This window comes from Pongo pygmaeus, chromosome 19 (genome assembly GCF_028885625.2).
Source record: "Pongo pygmaeus isolate AG05252 chromosome 19, NHGRI_mPonPyg2-v2.0_pri, whole genome shotgun sequence".
NCBI classification, from domain to species: domain Eukaryota; kingdom Metazoa; phylum Chordata; class Mammalia; order Primates; family Hominidae; genus Pongo; species Pongo pygmaeus.
Window position 1 is genome coordinate 76,587,179 of NC_072392.2, and position 19,031 is coordinate 76,606,209.

Genomic DNA, 19,031 nt, shown 5'->3' on the forward strand with positions numbered 1-19,031 from the left:
TGGGAACCCATTCTCCTTTACCTGGGAGAAATGGAGATCCTGGAGGAGCAGTTTCTTCTGTGTTAGTGGCAAGCCTGTGGCTTAAGACAGAGCTTTGGCCCTCAGCTCACTGCACAGCCCACACTGCCCAGCTGTTGACATGTTTGACTTGCAAACAGAACGTCAACAGAACTTCAGAACTTCAGTTCCTCTTCTCTCATCTTTTCCCATCATCTCATTCCTTGGTTTGTCTTGGTTTTTGTTTTTGCATTTCTCCTGAGGAAATCCTCATTAATTTCTGAAGAAATTACCTCAAATAGAAACCAGAGGCTATAAAAATCCCTAGTCCCCTGGAGCAGAGGCTAAATATCATTAGAGAGGGGGAAAACAAAAAAAGGCCAATGTAACTTGTCACTTTGTCATTCATACTTATAATATTGATTAAAATTGTTTTCTTGTTCTTTATTATTTTTAATAGAGATGGAGCCTTGCTATATTGTTGAGGCTGGTCTCCAACTCCTGGCCCCAAGCAATCCTCCCACTTTGGCCTCCCAAAGTGCTGGGATTGCAGGTGTGAGCCACCATGCCTGGCCATTTTTTTTTTTTTTTTTTTTTTTTTTTTTGAGACAGAGTCTCATTCTGTTGCCCAGTCTGGAGTGCAGTGGCACGATCTCGGCTCACTGCAAACTCCACCTCTCAGGTTCCAGCGATTCTCCTGCCTCAGCCTCCCGAGTAGCTGGGATTCCAGGCGCCCGCCATCATGCCCGACTAATTTTGGTATTTTTAAAGTAGAGACTTGTTTTCACCATGTTGGCCAGGTTGGTCTCGGACTCCTGACCTCAGGTGATCCGCCTGCCTTGGCCTCCTAAAGTGCTGGGATTACAGGGGTGAGCCACCGTGCCCAGCCCAGTGTTTTTCTTTTTAAATAAAATCAACCTAAACTGAGTCTAAAAAATACCAACTAGATCCTGAATCAAGGTCGCTTAAAAGATGAGTAACTGGTGCAGTGGCTCATGCCTGTAATCCCAGCACTTTGGGAGTCTGAGGCGGGCAGATCACAAGGTCAGGAGATCAAGACCATCCTGGCTAACACGGGAAACCCCGTCTCTACTAAAAATACAAAAAATTAGCCGGGCGTGGTGGCAGGCGCCTGTAGTCCCAGCTACTCAGGAGGCTGAGGCAGGAGAATGGTGTGAACCTGGGATTCGGAGATTGCAGTGAGCCGAGATCGTGCCACTGCACTCCAGCCTGGGCAACAGAGCAAGACACCATCTCAAAAAAAAAAAAAAAAAAAAAAGAAAGAAGAAAAAAAGAAAAAAGATGAAAAACTGATAAATAAATATGAAAAAATTCCTTGCCATTTCCACAGAAGGTGGAGAGGCTGAGATGGGGGAATAACATTTTCTTGACAAGCTCACATCATAATGGTGTCTGGGTGCCTGGCTTTGTGTTTGTTTTTGCCTGACATTTTGAAGAGTCTTAAAATGCAAGAGAAAGGGGAAACTTGACTATACCAAAAAAGAAAAAATCTGCTTAGGAGGAACATTTTTTTTTTGCCTAATATTGTAAAGCCTTGGAGAATTTAGAATCTAAAGCATCTGTTATTGCTGATGGTAGGTTGATGGCCTAAAAAGAGAGGGAATTGTAGGTCAGGAATGTTTTGAGCAAAATGTTTTGCGCAAAAATGAGGCTGCGCTTGGGTATTAGAAAATCAGGCAAACAAATAACAGATTGCAACAGGATAAACTGCCCTGTGAAGTAGACTTGCCCCCCAACCCCAATCTGCCTGCCCTCGGATGACAGGAAACAGACCAGCTTTTTTTTTTTTTTTTTTTTTTTTCTGTCTTCTAATCACCTGCCCTCATGTTTAGGCAGCAGAGATCTAAGTTATAAACACAGCTCTGCCAGGAGACCCCTTGGCTGAGAATGGCATTTAGAGTATTCTAGTTCTTCCTTGATGTTTTTCACTTTCAGACCTCCTATCCTTTTTAGAACTTGCCACAGTGCCTGGTCACAAGGTTGATGTTTAATACAAATTTAATAAGTTTGTCCAAATTTGGAGATGAATTCTGGGGAAAAGTCAAACAGTGAAAAATAAGGAATTTTACTTTCTCTGGGGGCTCCCAGGCTCTCTGGTTGGGTCAGGGCCCAAGTGGAGCAGGGAAGAAGGGGCCACTCTTTCTGAAGTCTCCCTGCATGAATGACAATAACAGTTGAGTGGCAGTCATATGCTTAGAAGCAAACCATTCTGATTTTGCCTTCTAGAGCAGAGATGTCTCCCCTAAGATCCATTTTACCCCAGCAGAAAAAGCCAGGGTTGTCTGGGTTGTGGCAACACTGTTTTGACAGAAAGCCCTATGATTTTTCTCACAAACTTCCCTAAGGATGCTGTCTTTCAGCTACACATACTTAGATAATTTCTTCTCCCTCACCAACTCAACCTAATGTTGCTAAGAGTTTCAGTACTTTCTCTCTGCTTTCTACCTCATCCCAACCCCCAAGTTCTTTCCCAAATTCCAGCAGCTGGGACCAGTCTCTGGGACAGAGCAGAAATAACATGCAAATTGGGGGTAGGGTTAAACACATCTATCAGTCTAGGAACAGGCAGAAAAGCAACATCCCTGTTACTACAAGTTTGTTAGCGGGAAATAATTTCTTATCCATCATGAGTGGTGGTATGGGTAGTAACTGAGCATAAGTTATTTGTAGAGATAAATTATTTACTGGGCTGTTAAAGGGCCACATGGAGGCTGTCCAAGGAAAGTCATACAATAATAACGGAAATTTATTATTATTATTTTATTTTTTGAAACAGAGTATCACTCTGTCGCCCAGGCTAGAGTACATTGGCATGATCTTGGCTCACTGCAACCTCCGCCTCCTGGGTTCAAGCAATTCTCCTGACTCAGCCTCCCGAATAGCTGGGACTACAGGTGTGTGCCACCGCACCCAACTAATTTTTGTAGTTTTGGTAGAGTCGGGGTTTCACCATGTTGGCCAGGCTGGTCTCAAACTCCTGACCTCAGGCGATCCACCTGCTTCAGCCTCCCAAAGTGCTGGGATTACAGGTGTGAGCCACTGCACCCGGCCTAATAATGAAAATTAATTATATCTGACATTATGTTGAAAAATATTCTATCCAAAGGACAGTTAGGAAACATTCAGTTTTGCGCTGCGTTCGATTCACGGTCTCTTATGGGGAGGAAGAGTAGAAGGATTCCATGTGCATCTGTGTTTGGGCTGTCAAGTTATCCGTATCTACATAACTATTTGTTTTCCTTTGGCTTCAAAGAAATTTTTGGTGTTGCAAGAAATATGTATATTGCAGAAAAACTGTCACTTCTTAAAATGTGCAGTTAATGGCATACGTAAATAAAATGTAGTTTTGCAGTTAATATTTACTATCGATATATATGTTCAATAATTCCCAAACAATTCTAACATTTAGTATTAATTAATTCTAGTATTTATTGCTACTACTGCTGCTACATGTTATGGTTCCATAGCCCCTTTTCCGACAGAGCTTTGAAAACAAAACAAACTCCTTATCTGTTCCTCCTTCCAGTTAAATATTGGAGGAAAGCAGAATAGTAATATGAATTTTTAAAGGGAAAGAAGCACAGAGAATGAACATCAGATAGAATAAGCCCTTGAAATCGTAACTCCAAGCTGGCAAATTGAGCACATTGGATCAAGTGCAGAGTTTTCCATTCTATTCATGTGGAAAAAGAGAAAGCGAAATGGGGAGGAGTAAGAAGAACTCAGAGCGTACAGTAATGATTCCTTAGGAACCTGGAAACATGGAGCTTCTGGAGACAGTGAGAACAATCGCTGGGTTTTTCTCTGCCTGTCATTTTTCAGTCCATGATGAGATGTTGAAGAAACAGATTCCAAAGGTACACCAGTGTAAAAATGTTGCCAAAGTGAAAAGTAGGAGACTGATTTCCTCCTTCTGATTGATTGGAGAGCCATTCACTTTAGGGTGCTTCTGTTTCCTTACTCATCACACAGAGCACTGGAGTGTGGGAAAAATCCCCATCCTACTTTAAGGTTGCCACAAAGGTAAAAAAGACCTGAAGCAGAAGTTGGGAGACCTGAGCTTATGACCTTGGATTTACAGCACAGCTGATATTTGGGGGAATAAAGTTTGTTGTTGTTTTTGTGTGTGTGTTTTGTTTGTTTGTTTGTTTGAGACGGAATTTCACTGTGTCACACAGGCTAGAGTGCAGTGGTGAGATCTCGGCTCACTGCAACATCCACCTCCCGGGTTCAAGCGATTCTCCCGCCTCAGCCTCCCTAGTAGCTGGGACTACAGGCACATACCACCACGCCCAACTAATTTTTGTATTTTTAGTACAGACGAGGTTTCACCATGTTGGCCAGAGTGGTCTTGAACTCCTGACCTCAAGTGATCCATCCATCTCGGCCTCCCAAAGTGCTGGGATTACAGGAGTGAGCCACTGCACCCGGCCTCTGGGGGAATAAGTTCTGAGAGGACACAGGAAAACTGGGGATTGAAAAGCAGGTTTTCACAAGAGTGGAGGCAGCTGGCTCTGTGGGTTCCCAGACTAAGGGGATCTGTGCTTGACAGACCAGAGGCCAGCTCTACTGTGACCATCATCTCAGCCTTTAATTTTTTTTTTTTCTTTTTTTTTGAGACAGAGTCTCACTCTGTTGCCCATGCTGGAGTGCAGTGGTGCGAACTCAGGTCACTCCAACCTCTGCCTCCTGGGTTCAAGCGATTCTCGTGCCTCAGCCTCCCGAGTAGCTGAGACTACAGGCGCCCACCACCACCACGCCCGGCTAAGTTTTCTATTTTTAGTAGAGATGGAGTTTTGCCACGTTGGCCAGGCTGGTCTGGAACTCCTGACCTCAAGTGATCCACCAGCCTCGGCCTCCCAAAGTGCTGGCATTACAGGCGTGAGCCACTGCACCCGGCCTAGCTTTGTGATATTAACAGTAACTGCCATTTGCGGTGTGCCTACTCTGTGTCACACTCCTTGCAGTTATTCCATTTAGGGTAGAGCAACATTATTCTAGTTTACAGATGAGAAAACTAAGGCCCCAGAGATTGATTTGCCCAAGCACCCAACTGGCAGTGGAAGTGCCAGTTTCCTCGTGTGTAAAACAAGAGAAGTCAATCTACTGCCCACTGGCTTGTCAAGGGTCACTTGAGATCGGACGACAGGAACCACAAAGAAGTGAGGCCGGGAATTTGCGGATCCACAGTAAAGCAAGTTTGTCTTTTTCCAGACGTGTATTAAGATTCCTTTTTCAAGTGTTCTAAAGCGCAGGCGCAGGCTGTTTTGCGGGTGCCGCCCGGCGCCTCTTGTGCAGGCCGGGGTCGCCCTCTGCCGACCCAGGGCGGGAGCGCGCTGAGTGAACGTTTCCAGGCCTGAGGGCGGGCGGAGATTTTTTTCGCCTGTAGAGGGCGCAAATCGGCGTGCAGAGTAACCCACTCTAGTTGTCCCTTCCTTAAGCACTTCCTGTTTGATCTCTATGATCCATCCAGTTGCGACTTGATTTGTTCCTCAAATTTTCAATTTACCGTAAACACAGGGTACGCGCGCTGACCCGGAAGTGAAAGCTGGAACCCGGCCGGAGTAGCTCTGAGCGCAGGCTGTGAGGAAGGAGGTACTGGGCAAGCTATAGCCATGGCTGTGGCTGTAGCCATGGCGGGAGCCTTTATCGGGTCGGAGCCAGGCCCCGCGGAAGAACTTGCCAAACTCGAGTACCTGTCTTTGGTGTCAAAGGTTTGCACTGAACTGGACAATCACTTGGGGATCAACGACAAGGACCTTGGTGAGCCCGGGGAGGTCCCTGTGGCCTCAGTTTGGGATTGAGGGAAGCGGAAGGAGAAAGGTGGTTGATGGACCGAAAGTATGTTCGTGTGAATCTGTCTCTCTGTGTCGCAGACACCCGTGCCCAGGGTACCCGCTGCCGTGGCCTCGGCTTGAGAGCCCTCGAGAAACTTTAGAAACTTTCCCGGAGCTGTCAGTGAAGCCCGGGGCGGTCATCTCTGCTTGATTGTTTTTTTTTGTTTGTTTGTTTGTTTTTTCAGCCTCAAACATGTTTAACAACAACAGCAGCAGGTGCTGCGATGACGACGATGATGGCTGACGTTTATTGGGTGCTCACTATGTGCTAGATGCGATGCTCAGCTCTTTATTGACATTGTTTTATTTGGTCTTCACGCCACTCTATGACATAGTAGTTAGCGTCTGTGCTTTTAACTGTGTTCTTTGACCGTTCATCCTGTACTCTTTTTTGAGGCAGGGCCTCGCTCTGTTTCCCGGGCTGGAGTGCAGTGGCACGATCTCGGCTCACTGCAGCCTCCACCTCCTGGGCTGAAGCAATCCTCCCACCTCAGCCTCCCGAGTAGATGGGACTACAGGCGGGCGCCGCCAAGCTCGACTCGTTTTTAAATTTTTTGTAGAGACAGGGGTCTCACTGTATTGCCCAGGCTGGTCTCGAACTTCTGGGCTTAAGCAGTCCTCTTCCCTCGGCCTCCCAAAGTGTTGGGATTACAGGCGTGAGCCATTGCGTCCTGTACTGTCTTAAACACCAGTCACTAGATGTTTTGGGGCAAAGTATATCTGGGGAGCCCAAACTGAGGAATTAGAAAAGGCTAGGGTCCTAAAGCTAAAGCCATAGACAGAGCCTTTATGAAGGTAAAGAGGATGGATGGGATCAAGGGCAACCAATGGAGGGATTGACCTTTGGTAAGTACAGCAAGACTTCTTCAGTTGTAACAGGAGCGAGGACAGAGAATACAGTTGCAGATTCAGGTGAGTTTAGAGACTGGTGGTGGGAAGATGAGTGAGAGAGTTCCAGCCCACTCTTCACTTTCCTAAATGAAGATGAAGTCATCAACCGGAGGGATGGAAGGGAAGGGGCAGGTGACAGGAGGGGTTAGGGAAGTTAGACGAGTGACCTTTGGTAAGATTCATACTTTCTCTGAAGCTGTTTTTCTCATCTGTGAAGTGGGACGATGTCTTCACAGGGTCACCATGTAGCATTTAGGAAGATGCCCTGCAGCCAGTATATTTTAGTTTACTTTTTTCTCTTGCCTCCCAGCCAAGATGTGTCTGTCCTATATAATTTTTCCCGCAGGATTCTTCTCTTTTAGTTGATAATGAGGTGGTAATTTCGTCGGTTTTGCTCTCTCGTTGATATGTTTCCTTTATTCAGCAAATATTGAGCGGGGGTAGGCATACCACAGAGAACAAGACAGATTTCTGCTTTCAGGGAGCTTACCTTTCTCTCTGTTTTCATTTTAACTCCTAATACCTTGGCCTTTTAGAGGAAACAAAAAAGTTATTGACATTAACCCCCAGTGTTTAATTGTTTTGAAGTTAACTTCATTTGTGTACAAAAATAGAGCAAAGTATAAACTCCATAATCTTTTAGTTTATTTATAGCTAAAGATCTCAATTAATTTGCAGAAAAACTACAAATATGCTTTTTCTGTTACACACAGAATTATAAAACCAGTAACATTAAAAGTACTAACATTGGCTGGGCGCGGTGGCTCACGCCTGTAATCCAAGCACTTTGGAAGGCTAAGACAGGCCGATCCCCTGAGGTCAGGAGTTTGAGACCAGCCTGGCCAACATGGCAAAACCCCATTTCTACTAAAAAAAAATACAAAAATTAGCTGGCCATGGTGACTGGTGCCTGTAATCCCAGCTACGCGGGAGGCTGAGGCAGGAGAATTGCTTGAACTCAGGAGACGGAGGTTTCAGTGAGCTGAAATCATGTCACTGCACTCCAGCCTGGACGAAAAGAGCAAGACTTTTATTTAAAAAAAAAAAAAAAAAAGTACTAATATTGGTTTAATGCAATAGACAGTGTCTTTTGTTGAAACTAAATTGGCAGAGTTGGGTTTAATAACAGAAAGGCATATATTTGCTTCTTTTATGTTTTGTTTGCTGACTTGATGCTTTTGCTTTTGACTCTGATGGATGACTTATTAATTTATGTATTTAATTTTTGGGGCAGTTGAGATAGTAGAGTTTCCGATGAAAACTGGAAAACCTGCTAGACAAATTCTAAAAGAACTGTAATACTGGATTATCATTTAAATTAGTGTTATTTTTACTGTTTTCACCAATGAATTTTTTTAACTATAAATTAATTTTTTATAATGGATTCAGTTAATTTAACGATTCCCCTGTATAATTGTGAAAATTTAAAATACTGATTAATGGGACCAGGCGCCGTGGCTCACACCTGTAATCCCAGCACTTTGGGAGGCTGAGGCAGGTGGATCACGAGGTCAGGAGTTCGAGACCAGCCTGACCAACATGGTGAAACCCTGTCTCTACTAAAAATACAAAAATTAGCTGGGCGTGGTGGCACACACCTGTAATCCCAGCTACTCGGGAGGCTGAGTCAGGAGAATCGCTTGAACCTGGGATGGGGAGGTTGCAGTGAGAGGATCGTGCCACTGCACTCCAGCCTGAGTGACAGAGCAAGACTCCGTGTCAAAAACAAAACAAAACAAAACAAAAAACTGATTAATGATGGCTGGCAGTGAGAATGTGCTGCTGACTGCTTTGGGAGGGGCTCTTTTGAGCATGACATGCCTAGCACCATGGGACTTAGTTCTCCCTCCACATTTCTTGAAAGAGTGTAGGCTCTGAAGTTAGATTGCCTGGGTTTTATTCCTAGTTCCCCGCAGTTATTATTGGGTAGGTCAGTGTCTCAAACCGTCAGCTTCCTCATTGTAAAACATGACAGTAATAGCACCTACTTATGAGAGTTGTTTTGGGGATCATGAAGTAACCCATAAAAAGCACTTAGCATAGTGCCTGGCATATAGTGATGTTCAAAAAGTATTAACCATTGACATTATCGTTACTAACTTATTATGCATAAGATGTGTTCGTGTAGCCTGATGGCATTTGGCTTTCACTTCATCAGAAAGATAAAGGCACATTCCAGGATGGAAATTGTATGGTAGTACTACTTTATGACTTACTCATCTAGATCTTTCATGTTATTTATTCATTTACTTTTCTAGGATTAGCATTCCAATGAAAGCATTACAGTTTTTTTGTGGGTCTCATAGTACGAGGCTTATTATCTCAGTCTACTCCCAAGTAGCTAGGACTACAGATGCATACCACCACCCCCGGCTGATTTTTGTATTTTTTGTAGAGATGGGGTTTTGCCATGTTGCCCAGGCTGGTCTTTAACTCCTGGGCTCAAGCAATCTGCCCACCACAACCTCCCAAAGTGCTGGGATTACAGGCGTGCGCCACTGTCTGAAAGTCGCTTAATTAATAAATAGCTCTAATATTAGAAGTTTCAAGAACTAGGCTGGGCACAGTGGCTCATGCCTGTAATCCCAGCACTTCAGGAGGCTGAGGCAGGAGGATTACCTGAGGTCAGGAGTTCAAGACCAGCCTGGCCAATGTGGCGAAACCCCATCTCTACTAAAACTACAAAAATTAGCCAGGCATGGTGGAGGGCACCTGTAATCCCAGCTACTTAGGAGGCAGAGACAGGAGAATTGCTTGAACCCGAGAGGTGGAGGTTGCAATGAGCCAAGATCGTACCACTGTACTCCAGCCTGAGAGACAGAGCGAGACTTTAAAAAAAAAAAAAAAAAGGCCAGGTGCAGTGGCTCATGCCTGTAATCCCAGAACTTTGGGAGGCCGAAGCAGGCAAATCACAAGGTCAGAGGTTCGAGACCAGCCTGACCAATATGGTGAAATCCTGTCTGTACTAAAAATATAAAAATTAGCCGGGCATGGTGGCACGCGCCTGTAGCCCCAGCTACTTGGGAGGCTGAGGCAGAAGAATCGCTTGAACTCAGGAGGCAGAGGTTGCGGTGAGCCAAGATCATGCCACTGCACTCCATCCTAGGTGACAGAGCAAGACTCCACCTCAAAAAAAAAAAAGAAAGTTTCAAGAACTAGGCAGGTATGCCAGGCACAGTGGCTTATGCCTGTAATCCCAGCACTTTGGGAGGCTGAGGCAGGCGGATCACGAGGTCAGGAGATCAAGACCATCCTGGCTAACATGGTGAAACCCTGTCTCTACTAAAAATACAAAAAATTAGCCAGGTGTGGTGGCGGGCGCCTGTAGTCCCAGCTACTCGGGAGGCTGAGGCAGGAGAATGGCGTGAACCCAGGAGGTGGAGGTTGCAGTGAGCTGATGGCACCACTGCACTCCAGCCAGACTCTGTCAAAAAAAAAAAAAAAAAAAGAACTAGGCAGGTTTGTGGAGAAAAATTTGGCAAAAAAGTAAGTCTTTCATCAATGTGGAGATTGCACCACCCAGCAGCTGCCTGGCCCTCATATACAGATTGGGTCTATCCTTCTGTTGTGTGCCTCTGTGTGTCTGCATGGGCTCATGCTTTTTATTGTCACCTTTACAGTCTAGTCTAGGTGGCAGCGTGCCCAGGTAGTAGTTTTGTGAGAAGAGGGTACCATGATGTGGGTCAAATAGGTCTTCCTAGTTTTAAATGCACTCAAGGGCTACATTGAGCCATTTTGTAGTAATATCTTCCTTTCATTTGTATAAATTCACTAGAATGTGTGTGGATAATTTCAGCAGTCTAGATTTTCTCTCTTGTTTTCTTGTTTTTTTGTTTTTTTAGACGGAGTCTCACTCTCTTGCCCAGGCTGGAGTGCAGTGGCTCAATCCCGGCTTACTGCAACCTCTGCCTCCTGGGTTCAAGTGATTCTCCTGCCTCAGCCTCCCAAGTAGCTGGGATTACAGGCGCCTGCCACCACACCCAGCTAATTTTTGTATTTTTAATAGAGATGGGGTTTCACTGTGTTAGCCAGGCTCATCTTGAACTCCTGACCTCAAGTGATCCGCCTGCCTTGGCCTCCCAGAGTGTTAGGATTACAGGCATGAGCCACCGCACCTGGCCAGATTTTCTCTCTTTACCCTTATCAGATGGTGGTCTTTGTTTTTTATTACTGTTGGATAACCTAATTAGTTTTGTTTTCACCATACTTGAAACTGATTTCTTGCTCATGTCTCTTCTTTTCTGAATTCTGTTTCTTATTTGCAGCTGAATTTGTGATCAGTCTTGCTGAGAAAAATACCACCTTTGATACTTTTAAGGCTTCTCTTGTCAAAAATGGTGCAGAATTTACGGTATGTATATCTGGAGAAGACAATCTGTAGATATTAATGTTTTAATTTATGTTTTTTGTTTGTTTGTTTTTGTTTTTTTGAGACAGAGTTTTGCTCTGTTGCCCAGGCTGGAGTACAGTGGTGCCATCTCAGCTCACTGCAAGCTCCGCCTCCTGGGTTCATGCCATTCTCTTGCCTCAGCCTCCCGAGTAGCTGAGACTATAGGTGCCTGCCACCATGCCTGGCTAATTTTTTGTATTTTTAGTAGAGACGGGGTTTCACCGTGTTAGCCAGGATGGTCTCGATCTCCTGACCTTGTGATCCACCCGCCTCGGCCTTCCAAAGTGCTGGGATTACATAATTTATGTTTTAATGTCACTATTGAATTTAAATTTTGATAGGGTTTAATATAGGATTTTGATATAGGAAGGAGCCAATTTTATACATATCAATTAAATAAGCCATTAAGTGTGTAATGTTTTCATGCCATTAAGTAATGATGATGTAGCCAGATTTTCTGTGATACCTCTCTAGGAAAACAGGGCAGGATTTTCATCATTAAGTCTTTGTAGGTATTTACATTCTTGTTCTGTGAGTCAGGAAGTTGGAAACGAGTTTTGGGGGTAGTTCTAAACCTTGGGAAATAAAATGGTTGCAGGGAGCCTAATAACTTTTCTCCCCAAAGAGTCCTAAATATCGGCTTTCTCTGAAGCTATTATACTAGGTTCATGCTACACCAGGTTGACACACTATGTTTCATTTATTCCAATTAGCTAAATTCAAGTGCGTAACCACCCTTCCCTACAGGACATTCTTTGCCTTTTAAGTGTATTTAAGCACTGATACGGGAGCTGACAATTTTCGTTCCATGTTTCTTTTCAAAGGATTCTCTTATTAGTAACTTGCTGCGTCTCATACAAACCATGCGGCCTCCAGCGAAGCCTTCCACTAGCAAAGGTAAGCAGAGCTTCCAGCTGAGCTTAGCTTCTAGAATGGTGTAGGTTTTGAACATCCTGTAAATTGCATTTGTTTTCCTCTCAGCAGTTGCTGAGCAAGGAAATATTCCAGTAAGATTTTTCAGATGGGCTGGGCGTAGCAGCTCACTGCTGGAATCCTAGCACTTTGGGAGGCCAAGGTGGGAGGATCACTTGAGCCCAGGAGTTTTAGACCAGCCTGGGCAACATAGAGAGACCTCGTCTCTTCAAAAAAATTAAAAAATTAGCCAAGCATGATGGCGTTCCTCTGTAGTTCCAGCTACTTGGGAGGCTAGGGAAGGAGTGTTGCTTGAGTCCAAAAGGGTGAAGCTGCAGTAAGCCATAGTTGCACCAATGTACTTCAGCCTGAGTGACAGAGGTTTTTTTCCCCTGTTTCAAGGGGAAAAAAAATTTCAAACAACTTAAGACAAAATCAAAAAGATAAGACATAACCCAATGGGTATTGCTACACTCCTCTTTCTGCTACATTTTGAGATAGTTTGTGATCAATGTATTTAGAAAATTAAATTACATTTATAGTAACAGGTATGATTAATATATAGCAAAATGCCATGTTTTGTTTCAGTTTGATACAAATCTAATGTTGAAGTTATTTTGTTAATCATTAATAATATTAAATATATCTTTTTTTAACCCTTTCATGCTCTTTAATGAAACAAGATCCAGTTGTTAAACCTAAAACAGAAAAAGAAAAGCTGAAGGAACTCTTCCCAGTCCTTTGCCAACCGGACAACCCTTCTGTTCGGGTACTGATACCATTTTAAGAATGTCTACTATAAATATATATTCCCAACCCCTTTTCTTTGTCTCACAGTAATTTTATTAATTTTAAGTTTGCCTTTGTTGTAACTTATTTTAAGAATGAAAGTGTTTGATCACTCCCTGAGCATGTACTATGTATTGAATATGTTAAGGGGTTCTGAGAATGATATCCAAGGGAAATGAGATTGGGAATTTGGGGAAGTAGTGATTAGGAATATGAAATAAGGTTCTGGAACAGATGCCTGATGTATGAAATTAGATTTTTTTTTTTTTTTTTTTTTTTTTTTTTGCTCTGTTAGTTGTTAAAGGTCTAATTTTTAAAGCATTTTGATTTTTAAATCTCATTTTAATAAATATTTATTGAGTACTTACTGTATGCCAAACACTGTTCTAAGTACCTGGGTAACAGCAGTGAACAGAACAGACAAGAGTTTCAGCCTTTGGAGATTATATCCTAATTTTGGGGTAGGGAGCAGGAAATAAACGTGAACATTCTGATGGGGAGGAGATAGGCAATAAACAAACAAATAGTTATGTAACATAGCAGATAGCAATAAGGGCTATGGAAAAAAATAAAGCTGGAGTGGGGGGAGGGAGGAACAGTGCAGAGGGAGAGTTGCTTTTTAAAATTTTTAACACCTGTTTTCTATTTATATAATCATCACTTGCATTCTTTCATGGCAGGGATGATTAATATCTAACTGCCTTTCATAGAATTCTATTAAGGATAAAGGGGATTTGTCAAATGTAGCAGTAATTCTCAAGAGCCTTTTTCCCATTTCTTCTGCATCTATCCTGAATCAAGTTGAAAATCTCTGCCCCTCTTCTGTTTCCCTCACATAGTGGTTAGTGATTTATAGATGTACCTGAGGTACATACAGATTCTTGAGTAGTTTTTTTGCCTAACTTTGCTGGCCTCTACCTCTGCAGACCATGTTGGATGAAGATGATGTGAAAGTTGCTGTGGATGTCCTGAAAGAACTGGAAGCTTTAATGCCCAGCGCAGCAGGCCAGGAGAAGCAAAGAGATGCTGAACACCGGTTTGTCCTTAGTGTCCTGTCCTTTGGAAGTTTAGGGTACTGTGACAGTTGAATATTATGGACCAGCCAAGCAAAATTTTGGGCAAGTTTACAAAATCTGGACTGGTCATATATCATATTGTTGGATCTGTTTTCATTGCTTCCTGCTTAAGTGTATGTAGCAAATGCTAGGATGTTCAGAATATAGAAATCAGGGTTGAAAGAGGCTGAACATGTTTGTGGCTCGATTCTTTATTGGCTTATACGGATGTCGTAGTTATTGAAACTCTAATTCAGTTCAAAACCTAGTGGGCACCTACCATGTGCATGGCACTGTACTGGGTGCTTGGGGATGCAAAGATGAAATCAGATTGGTTTCTTTTTTAAACAGGTGCTTATTGATTTGTTAGGGACAGGACAAAGAAGAAGAAGCGGAGTCGAAGCCGAGATCGAAACCGAGATCGAGACAGAGATAGGGAACGAAACCGAGATAGAGACCACAAGCGGAGACACCGATCTCGCTCTCGATCACGTTCCAGGACCCGGGAGAGGAATAAAGTGAAGTCTAGATATCGGTCCAGGAGCAGGAGTCAGAGTCCCCCCAAAGACCGGAAGGACCGGGACAAATATGGAGAGCGGAATCTGGATAGATGGCGGGATAAGCATGTGGACCGCCCTCCTCCAGAAGAGCCCACCATTGGTGACATTTATAATGGCAAAGTTACCAGCATCATGCAGTTTGGTTGCTTTGTGCAGCTGGAAGGACTAAGGTAATGACTGGTGCTCTTCTGTTCACACCAGTGATGGGCAGAATTTCTTTTATCATTGAGGATTTTCACATTCTAAAAAGTTACTTTGATTAATGACACTTTAGTCAAATCAGCCATACATGGTTCTTAGAAATTGACTCTTTTGAAATGTTACAGAGCCATTTATTCCTTTCTCTGTCTTCAGGAGATCTGTCCTTTGCTTGTTGGGACAGATAGAATTTGCTTCCCCACCCCATGTCTCCCCATGAGGAGAGTGATAATATTATTTTATTGTTTGACCACCTTCATGGTACTTTTCTCTTGAGTTTAAGACCATTTTCTTTCGTTAGTTTCAGTAAGGGTAGAAATTGGTTGGGGGAAAAATATTTTTTGGCATGTTCCAGATGTGTCTGGCTCTCCCTCAGGAAGCGGTGGGAAGGCCTGGTGCACATCTCTGAGCTCCGGCGGGAGGGTCGTGTGGCCAATGTAGCTGATGTGGTGAGCAAAGGCCAGAGGGTCAAAGTCAAAGTGCTGTCCTTCACTGGGACCAAGACCAGCCTGAGCATGAAGGTAGGTGAGATGGTCAGCCTGTTCTTACATCTGATGGCCAAGGGAATGGAAGAGGACAGCAAGTGAGACAGCTCCCTTGTTTTTGTGCCTTAGGATGTGGATCAAGAGACTGGAGAAGATCTAAACCCAAATAGACGGCGAAATCTTGTCGGGGAGACCAATGAGGAGACCTCAATGCGGAATCCTGATAGACCCACTCACTTGTCCCTTGTCAGTGCTCCTGAAGTAGAGGACGACTCACTGGAACGCAAGCGCCTCACCCGAATCTCTGACCCAGAGAAGTGGGAGATCAAACAGGTTGGGGCCTTTAGTTTTCATGACCAGATAGTCATTCAGCATGTAGCATGGTGCTTAGGGGTGTGCCCTGGAGCACAGTGGCCTGGGATAACTTTTGACCACTATATTAGTCTGTTTTCACGCTGCTGATAAAGACGTACCTGAGACTGGGCAATTTACTAAAGAAAGAGGTTTATTGGACTTAGAATTCCACTTGGTTGGGGAGGCCTCACAATCATGGAGGAAGATGAAAGGCACATCTCACATGGCAGTAGACAAGAGAAGAGAGCTTGTGCAGGGAAATGCCCCTTTTTAAAACCATCAGATTTCATGAGACTTACTATCATGACAACAGCGTGGGAAAGAGCTGCCTCCATGATTCAGTTACCTTCCACTGGGTCCCTCCCACACACGTGGAAATTCAAGATGAGATTTGGGTGGGGACACAGCCAAACCATGTCAGCCACTTATTAGCCGTGTAATCCTTAGCTAAGCTACTCTACCTCATGCCTCAGTACCCTTATCTATAAAACAGGACCAGTGGTGGTGGTGTGAGGATTAAATGAGTTAATAAAGGTGAAAGTCGCTGGGCGTGATGGCTCACGCCTGTAATCCCAGCACTTTGGGAAGCTGAGGCTGGCGGATCACGAGCTCAGGAGTTCGAGACCAGCCTGACCAGTATGGTGAAACCCCATCTCCACTAAAAATACAAAAGATTAGACGGGCGTCATGGTGTGCACCTATAATCCCAGCTACTCAGGACGCTGAGGCAGGAGAATCGCTTGAACCCGGGAGGCAGAGGTTACAGTGAGCTGAGATCACGCCACTGCACTCCAGCCTGGGCGACAGAACAAGACTCTGTCTCAAAAAAAAAAAAAAAAATTAGTGAAACTCTCAGGTTAGTGCTTAGCATATGGTAATTGCTATGTAAGTCTTCATTATTTTGTTTTGTTTTCTTTTCTTTTTTTTTTTTTTATTGAGACGGAGTCTCACTCTGTCACCCAGGCTGGAGTACAGTGGTGCAATCTCAGCTCACTGCAACCTCTGCCTCCCGGGTTCAAGTGATTGTCGTGCCTCAGCCTCCGGAGTAGCTGGGATTACAGGCGCCCTACACCACACCCGGCTAATTTTTTTTGAATTTTTAGTAGAGACGGGGTTTCACCATGTTGGCCGGGCTGGTCTTGAACTCCTGGCCTCAGGTGATTCTCCCACCTCGGCCTCCCAAAGTGCTGGGATTACAGGCGTGAGCCACTGTGCCCAGCCTATTGTTTTCATCTTTCTTCACTAAATAACATAACCGTGGTGTGTCAAGCACCATGCAGAGCTAGGGCTATAAACACAAATATATCATGGTTCCTATGCTTAAGGAACTCAAAGTCCAGCAGAGGAGACAGATCTAAACAAATAATTGTGAGGGGTTACGTATTTTTTACTTTATTTTTGAGGCAAGTTCTTACCTGCACTATCGCCCAGGCAAGAGTGCAGTGGCATGACCATGGCTCACTGCAGCCTCAACCTTTCAGGCTCAAGCCATCCTCTCACCTCAGCTTCCCAATTAGCTGTGACCCCAGGCACATGCCACCATGCCTGGCTAATTTTTTAATTTTTTATAGAGACAGTCTTGCCGTGTTAACAGGGCTCGTCTCAAACTCCTGGGCTCCAAGTGATTCTCTTGTCTCAGCCTCCCAAAGTGTTGAGATGACAGGCATGAGCTGCCATGTCTAGCCTACATATTATACAATAAATGTACCAGAGTGCTGTGGAAACAAGGGAAAGAGCAGATGACTCTTCCTGGGGATGATACTTTTGAGCTTATACTTTATAGCACCATGTTGGAGAACCGCCTCCGCAACCCTGGAATGGGATATATGACATTTGAGCTCCCGACATCGTGGGTCAGAGGAGAAAAAAACTGGGTTTCCTACATGAAACCTCTGTAATTAACTCTCCTAGAAAAGAAGAGTTTTGGCTGGGCATGTCGCTGACACATGTAATCTCAGCACTTTGGGAGGCCAAGGCAGGAGGATTACTTGAGGCCAGGAGTTTGAGACCAGCCTGGACAAATAGTGAGACCCTGTTTCTAGAAAAAATTTAAAAATTAGCCAGATATTATGGTGTGCGCCAGTAGTGTCAGCTATTCAGGAGGCTGAGGTAGGAGGATTGGTTGAGCCCAGGAGTTTGAGGTTGCAGTGAGCTTTGATCAGGTCACTGCACTTCAGCCTGGGTGACAGAGCAAGGTCCTGTCTCAAAAAAACAAAACAAAACCAAAAAACAACAAAAAAAAGTTTTGATCTTAGCAGGTTACAAATGCTGTCTTCTCTTCTTTGGCTAGATGATTGCTGCCAATGTCCTTTCCAAAGAAGAATTTCCAGACTTTGATGAAGAGACTGGCATTCTCCCTAAGGTGGATGATGAAGAAGGTAACTAGTCAGTTGGATCAAGAAGGATGATTGGCAAGTTGAGCCACTGAATTGGGTGATTTGCTTGTAGTTTAACCCAGTGGCTATTAATCATTTGTTCTTTGGATCTCACTACTCATCTCTCAAAAAAAAAGGATCTCACCATGATGGAAGCAAGAAATTCACTTTTCTGACAAGTGCTTATGCATTATTACTATACTCGTTGCTTATAATAAGCTCTCAGGGCCAGGTGTGGTGGCTCACGCCTGTAATCCCAGCACTTTGGGAGGCCGAGGCCAGCAGTGTTGCAGGAAGTCAGGGACCCCGAACAGAGAGACCAGCTGAAGCCATGGCAGAAGAACGTGGATTGTGAAGATTTTATGGACATTTATTAGTTCCCCAAATTAATACTTTTGTAATTTCTTATGCCTGTCTTTAATGCAGTCTCTAAACATAAATTGTAAAGATTTCATGGACACTTATCACTTCCCCAGTCAATACCCTTGTGATTTCCTATGCCTGTCTTTACTTTAATCTCTTAATCCTGTCAGCCGAGAAGGACGTATATCGTCTCAGGACCCTGTAATAATTGCCTTAACTACAAAAATTGTACAGCATGTGTGTTTGAGCAATATGAAATGTGGGCACCCTGAAAAATGGGATATATGACATTTGAGCTCCCGACATCGTGGGTCAGAGGAGAAAAAAACTGGGTTTCCTACATGAAACCTCTGTAATTAAACCTCTGAAAAAAGAACAGGATAACAGCAATTGTTCAGGGAATAAGAGAGATAACCTTAAACTCTGAGAGTTTAAGGTTCTTTTTTCCTGTTCCTTTTTCAGGGTGCCCACATTTCATATTGCTCAAACACACATGTTGTACAATTTTTGTAGTTAACGCAATTATTACAGGGTCCTGAGATGATATACATCCTTCTCGGCTGACAGGATTAAGAGATTAAAGTAAAGACAGGCATAGGAAATCACAAGGGTATTGATTGGGGAAGTGATAAGTGTCCATGAAATCTTTACAGTTTATGTTTAGAGACTGCAGTAAAGACAGGCATAAGAAATTACAAAAGTATTAATTTGGGGAACTAATAAATGTCCATAAAATCTTCACAATCCACGTTCTTCTGCCATGGCTTCAGCTGGTCTCTCTGTTTGGGGTCCCTGACTTCCCGC

At 43.9% G+C, this 19,031-nt stretch overlaps 1 protein-coding gene and 1 non-coding gene across 8 annotated transcripts in view; one reads left to right on the top strand and one right to left on the bottom strand.

Moving 5' to 3' along the window:
- Positions 1 to 5,503: 5,503 nt before the first annotated feature.
- Positions 5,504 to 19,031, top strand: part of DHX8 (DEAH-box helicase 8) — a 43,792-nt gene continuing 30,264 nt past the window's right edge. For 3 of the 7 annotated variants that reach the window (XM_063656394.1, XM_054457771.2, XM_054457767.2), the window contains exons 1-9: positions 5,504 to 5,781; positions 11,012 to 11,097; positions 11,961 to 12,033; positions 12,732 to 12,817; positions 13,764 to 13,873; positions 14,269 to 14,622; positions 15,027 to 15,171; positions 15,265 to 15,468; positions 17,780 to 17,867. In XM_063656394.1, coding sequence (XP_063512464.1) covers positions 5,634 to 5,781; positions 11,012 to 11,097; positions 11,961 to 12,033; positions 12,732 to 12,817; positions 13,764 to 13,873; positions 14,269 to 14,622; positions 15,027 to 15,171; positions 15,265 to 15,468; positions 17,780 to 17,867 — 1,294 coding nt within the window. In that variant the 5' untranslated portion in view covers positions 5,504 to 5,633. Of the gene's footprint in view, positions 5,782 to 11,011; positions 11,098 to 11,960; positions 12,034 to 12,731; positions 12,818 to 13,763; positions 13,874 to 14,262; positions 14,623 to 15,026; positions 15,172 to 15,264; positions 15,469 to 17,779; positions 17,868 to 19,031 lie in introns of all 7 variants that reach the window. The other 4 variants (XM_054457766.2, XM_054457770.2, XM_063656393.1 and 1 more) reach the window with 4 other exon arrangements.
- LOC129018481 (U7 small nuclear RNA) lies at positions 7,990 to 8,050 on the bottom strand. The gene has a single exon (XR_008495303.1). It is a non-coding gene; the product is annotated as a U7 small nuclear RNA (small nuclear RNA).